This window comes from Theropithecus gelada, chromosome 8 (genome assembly GCF_003255815.1).
Source record: "Theropithecus gelada isolate Dixy chromosome 8, Tgel_1.0, whole genome shotgun sequence".
Classification (NCBI taxonomy): Eukaryota; Metazoa; Chordata; class Mammalia; order Primates; family Cercopithecidae; genus Theropithecus; species Theropithecus gelada.
Genome location: NC_037676.1, coordinates 83,670,883 through 83,677,311, shown reverse-complemented (window position 1 = coordinate 83,677,311; position 6,429 = coordinate 83,670,883). Strand labels below are relative to the sequence as shown.

At 35.7% G+C, this 6,429-nt stretch overlaps 1 protein-coding gene across 3 annotated transcripts; it reads left to right on the top strand.

The window, feature by feature from the left end:
- Positions 1-1,414: 1,414 nt before the first annotated feature.
- Positions 1,415-6,062, top strand: PMP2 (peripheral myelin protein 2). 3 transcript variants are annotated; one of them, XM_025394950.1, is made up of 4 exons: positions 1,415-1,624; positions 3,938-4,110; positions 4,322-4,423; positions 5,471-6,062. In XM_025394950.1, exons 1-4 carry the CDS (start codon positions 1,552-1,554, stop codon positions 5,519-5,521), a joined length of 399 nt encoding a protein of 132 aa, XP_025250735.1. In that variant the 5' UTR covers positions 1,415-1,551; the 3' UTR covers positions 5,522-6,062. The 3 variants fall into 3 exon arrangements, with proteins under 3 accessions (XP_025250735.1, XP_025250736.1, XP_025250737.1); XM_025394951.1 differs by having other exon boundaries at positions 1,423-1,624; positions 4,322-4,417; XM_025394952.1 differs by lacking the exon at positions 3,938-4,110 and having other exon boundaries at positions 1,494-1,624.
- The last annotated feature ends 367 nt before the right edge of the window (positions 6,063-6,429 follow it).

The window sequence follows — 6,429 nt, the reverse complement described above, 5'->3', positions numbered from 1 at the left end:
CAGCTTGAACTCTAACTACATAACTGCAATAGTTATGTCACAGCTATGGGACTGGGTTTCCTGAGCCCTTGTTGCCAATGATTCTACCTGTTATGACCAAATTCATCATATTTTTGTGTGTTTCTTATTGTTGTTGTAAACAGTGCCAACCTGTTTACTAAATGTATAAAACTTGGTAAAATCAGTTGTTTCACAGTCAGAATTCATGCTAAGGTAAAAAAAAAAAAAAAAAAAAAAAAAAAAAAAAAAAAAAAACCTGCTAGGAAAGATATAGCAGTAATTAGAGATTCTCAAGAGCAACACTTACGTTCTAAGTGGATTTACATTTGTTCCCCTTGGCCAAAGACTGGGGCTTTGATGTAATATAGTAGGCTGGATCTTTTGATTTTTTTACTCCACTTGATTTTTGAGAAGAGCAAGAGTGTTTCTAGCCAATCATGGTGCTATCAGCATCAGGTGATCTCTGGCCAGGGCCTCTGTGCATGTAGCATGTATGGTATAGTATAATAGAAGCAGTTAAGATCATGGTTCAGAACCCAGGCACTGGCAGTAATGTTGGGTTCAGACCCGTCCTCTTCTTATTCAACTTTTGGAAGTAATTTACCTAATGTCCCCAGGCTCATTTTTATCATTGGTAAAATGGATGTAATAATAGTTCCTAACTCTTGGAGTCAGTGATATAATTAAATGAGATCACCTGTATTAAGCACTTAGCACAGTGTCTGGCCCATAGCGAGTTCTGAATATACATTAGTACTCTTTCTATAGGAAATCCTCTTTATAAAATTGTAGATTCATTTTAAATGACTTAAACACAAATGGTTATAGTATCCAGGAACCTGCTTAGTTCAGATTTTAAGTATTTTTAGCTGAAAATCTTTGTTGTGCTCAAAGAACATGTTATAGTGCTACTTCTTGTTTCATCACATGAATACAATTTCTGTGCTCTGCTGCAATAGACTGACTTCTTTGTCTGCCTACTCTGCCTGCCTGGGATATGTGAACTATGCCAAGCCTTCTTACCTATGAATACTTCCTCACACTGCTCCCCTACATTTCTCTCCCACAACATATTTGTGACTGTTATCATAATACTTACAGACATTTTCCTCTTTTTCTTCCCTTTCAATAAGAATTCTTAATTGTGCAGACTCAGGATTGAGAGTGACCGACATGCCTAAACACACACACATTCATTCACGATCACATAATTCACGCAGTCTTTTCCAAAGCATGAAGGGCCTAAGCCTTCTTATAAATGTAAGATCGATCAAAAAATTTTTGAAGATTCAAATAGTAATCTCATTCATTTTATAAATTTTTTTGGAGACAAAAGGGAGTATTATGTGGGGTTTTCTTTTATCCTATTGGGCGGGCAGCTGGCCATTGAAGAGCCATTCATTGCTTAGTCCCGACACTGCCTTTCCCCATTGGCTCTCTGTAAGAGTCACATGCTTTGGGCGTCCTTGAAAAGAATCTTCTCAGGCCTCAGCATCTTATCTGAGTCTCCTGAATCCCACTTAGAACTGTGTTGAGCTCTCACCCATCACGATGAGCAACAAATTCCTGGGCACCTGGAAACTTGTCTCGAGTGAGAACTTTGACGATTACATGAAAGCTCTGGGTAAGAAATGCTTTTTGTTGTTCTGCTGAAAAGCTCCTTTTTAAGAAAGCTACATGACATTTTCATCTAACACCTTTAACAGGAGACTGGGGGGTTTGCACAGGCCGCAGTACATTCCTCTTTTAGGATTAATCTTTTTTGTGTCATTCAGACAATTTATTTGAATTTTATTTGTGGTAACTTTTAATAGACTTTAACTTAAATGAGAGAGCTGCTTAAATGCATGAAACTCCCACTGATTTCAAGGGCAATTTCATACCAAGAGAATTTTGGTTGCAGATCCAGAGGAAAGAAAGCTTAAAAGCATAGTCAACCCATTTTCTGGCTTTTCTGAGAGCTACGTTCATAGCAACTAAAGTGTTCATAAAATAAGGAATTGCATATAATGCAAATCCTAGAAAACCTTAATTTAAAATTTTAATTTTTAGCTAAACTAACAGTTTTTTCTCTCTACCTCTAGGTTGTCCTTTATTACACAATCATGTAGATACAGAGAGTTTGAAAAACAAAAATACTTCCTAAAATACTATGTTCATAGCCTAGGGAAGTTACTGAGAGAAAAAGAACTGGAGTTGTGGCAGTAAACTCAAACTCAATTTCACTATCATCAGACGTTTCTGGAGTTGGAGCAGTGAATGGAGATGGAAAACCGAGTCATTAGTTACAACAACTTTATTTTATACTATTTCTAGAGTATGTCCCATCGATATAAACACAATAGATATGAAGAGTCTTTGGGAATTTTCAGAACTATATGAATATAACAAAGAGTGATGCCAGTGACCTGAGGTTGCTGTGCTTGTCAAAGTGCCTACAGCTTTACTTAACTGTTCAGAAAGCTTGTATAAAATGTTCTATTTTAGATAAAATGAGCAAAGTCATGTCATTGTTGCCTGGAACACTAGGATGAATTCATACTGTGAGACCGGTTAGATTTAAAGACTTCACTTTACAGCTGAGGAAGAAGCCAAATAAAAGAAAGTGTCCGTGAAGGATTCTCTAATTTCATTGTTTTCCAGTTTAGTGTGCAAAATAACACCTTGGGATTTGGTAAATATAAATTCTCAGGCTCGGTCCCAGAGATTACGATTTAACTTGAAAAACATTGTCCTAAACTGTATAAAATAACAAAAGATTAATCAGAATTTGAAGAAAGAATATAGTTTATAGTTTATTGGCTATAACTCTTAACTTCTTATTCAGTATATAAAAATTTGAGATCATTTTAACCGGAAAAAGTATATCCAAGCATTGAGACTTCCTGGAAAACTAGTTTTTCTTTCATATTTTTTTATTTGACATTTTCCTTTTTTCATATATTTTATAGTCTTGGTAATAATGGTAGTAAACTTAAGAGGCTAATTGTGTTTCATTTTTGAAACGTAGAAGAGTTTTTAAAAAAAATATTTTATCTCTCTATGATCATTTATAATAGTAGAGATCTCAAAGGTAGATGGATAGTTGTTTTCCTACCGGCTAGATATAGAAGCCACAAAATTTCAGAAGTGAGATTCTATCAAAAATATGAGGGGAATACTTCTCCATATCCATAATATGGTATTGAGGGAAAATATCATGGAACAATACGTATATGCTATAGTCTCATTTAAAAAATATATCTATAGTATTTATACATACAAACTAAAATCTCTAAAATGATTTATGCAAATCTATAATTAGTAATTTTCAATGGGGAATAGGATTGGATGTGATAAAAATAGATGACTTGCACTAGCTATTTCAGCTGGAAACTTTAACTCTTGAAAATCTGCAGACATTGGCCAGGTGCGGTGGCTCACGCCTGTAATCCCAGCCCTTTGGGAGGCCGAGGCAGGCAGATCACGAGGTCAGGAGATCAAGATCATCCTGGCTAACACGGTGAAACCCTGTCTCTACTAAAAAATACAAAAAATTAGCCGGGCATGGTGGTGGGCACCTGTAGTCCCAGCTACTCGGGAGGCTGAGGCAGGCAGGAGAATGGAGTGAACCCGGGAGGCGGAGCTTGCAGTGAGCCGAGATGCACCACTGCACTCCAGCCTGGGCCACAGAGTGAGACTCCATCTTAAAAAAAAAGAAAAAGAAAAGAAAAGAAAATCTGCAGACATTACTTTTGGAACAACAAAACCTAAAACGTGTGAGTACTGGGCATGTATTTCCATTGGGAGTGAAACATGGGAGGAGACGCTTAGTAGTAAGTGATATTACCTGCCATCGACACACCTGGGGCACCACTGAGCAAAGGATGTGGCCACCATAGCCTGTTTGGCTATGCTGTCTTGGTCACCATAATTCTAACACTATCTTAATTTTCAGGTGTGGGGTTAGCCACCAGAAAACTGGGAAATTTGGCCAAACCCACTGTGATCATCAGCAAGAAAGGAGATATTCTAACTATACGAACTGAAAGCACCTTTAAAAATACAGAGATCTCCTTCAAGCTAGGCCAGGAATTTGAAGAAACCACAGCTGACAATAGAAAGGCCAAGGTAATCTTTAATGTTTCTCTTCAAAGTTGGCCCAGTGGGCTGCTTGAGAGAGAGGAATATTCCTGCCAGTGCTTAAAAGGATAGACTCCATGGTGTTGAAAAGGAGTGTATCTCCTGAGACATCTATTATGAAAATGGTTCAGTACTGAAAGAACTGCTTCTTTGATCAACAAATTTCAGGCAAGTCAATTGCATGACCTTGTCTTTGCAGAGCATCGTAACCCTGCAGAGAGGATCACTGAATCAAGTGCAGAGATGGGATGGCAAAGAGACAACCATAAAGAGAAAGCTAGTGAATGGGAAAATGGTAGTGGTAAGAGTATTTTTACTTCTAAATAGAGCAATAATGCTATATAAATAATTTGATTATATTATTTTCAAAACATTATTTGTTCTTTGGAATATGAATGGATAAAAATGACTAAGAATAAAGTAATAGTTGATGCTTAAGTGATATTTAAACTATTACAGACTCATCTTCAAGTACTGACCCAAGATTTTAGAAATAAAAGAGGCCATTTGTTATTTTACAAATAAAAATACCTAAAAATGGTAGTAAGGTTAGAGAAAGTGTAGGTAAATCTTACCAGTTTGGACTCACAAAGAAGAAGGCAAGTCTAAATTTTGAAAGCAAAATACACTCTGCAAGGTGTATTTTGTAGACTATTTGTAAAGTCATTTGTAGACTATTTGCAGATATCCCACCATTTTTCATTCAAGAGCCAATACTAACTTAGAATCAATCATGTCAATAAAGCAAGCTGAGCTCATTGGAGACTTCTAGTTGGTAGATGAAAATAATGACAAAGGTTGTATGTGATGACCTTTGACCATTTTTTTAAGGGTTAAGGCTTTATGTTCACTAATTAACACATACATCGAATGTAAACAGATTCATGTACTCTTCCGAATGTTTCTTTCTTTAGTACAGTGGTTCTTACCCCTTGCTGCACAACAGATTTACATGGGGAGTAAATACCAATATGAAGGCCCCCAAACAGATAACTGAATGTACATCTCTTGGGGGAGGAGGAGCCATCACTATATTTAAATGTTCCCCAGGTAACACAAATATGTAGATATTTTTTAAAATCACTGTATTATTAGATTTAAATGCAAGTGAATTATACATAAAAACTTGCCACTTAAAAAAATTCCTTTACAGTGCCATAGATCAACTTCTAAATTGTTTCTTCTATTTCAATGGTCATAATTCTGAATTACTGGAGACTGACAAACTGATATTTTATTCCTTTCTAAACTAATCTTATGAATTTATTTTGAATTTCTATTTTTATTACACATTTTCTGTTCTCTGGTTTGAACTTGAGATACTCAATTAACCTCTCTCTTTTTTAAGGAATGTAAAATGAAGGGCGTGGTGTGCACCAGAATCTATGAGAAGGTCTGAAAAATCATTTCCTCATTGAAGTGGCTTTCGATCATTTAATGATGGAAATCAATTGCTTCCATTGACAAAACCTGAATACACTGCAAATGTTTGTTTTTGCTTTTGTCTTAATATATCAGATAGGCAAAGGCCTAAACTGAGAATTAATCTAGAAGTCAGTGTTATTTAAACAGTTTTAATGTGCATGCATGTTATTACTACATTAAAGCTTATATATTGGCCAGACACGATCAGTTGATGATGTCATTTAACTAACTACAAAATTCTAACCTATGTTGAACTTTGTATACTTGAAATGATAATAAAAAGGACATAATTTGTTAGTAAAAGGAAATCAAGGTATTGATCATAGTAGCAAACTCAAATGCTGACAGGGGCTGGGGAGTTATGGGGAAGGAGCATCAGAAATGAGGCAAGCTAGGAGAATGAGCTATTTTAATGTAAAGAATTGTAGTCTCAGCTAAAAGGGGTAGCCTCTACTCCAGCCAACATTTTAAAATTAATGGATAATTTATAGACAGTTAAATGCACAGATATTAAATATAGAGTTCAGTCCACTGTGACAAATGCATGCACCCATATAACTCACATCCCAATCAAGATACAAATCATTTTCTTAATCCTAGTACATTTTTTTCTGCCCCTTCCCAATCAGTGTCCTTTTCTGTTCCACCCCTACCAAAAGCAAGTAGTGGTTTGGTTTCTATCACATAGATTCATTTTGTCCGTTCATATAAAGGGAATTACACATCATTGATTCTTTTTTGTTTGCCTTTTTAAAATTCACCATAATGTATTTGAGATACATCCATATTGTTGCATGCAGCTGTAGTTTGTTTCTTTTTATTACCAAGTACTATTTCATTGTATGAATATATCACAGTTTATCCATTCTACTATTAAGACAA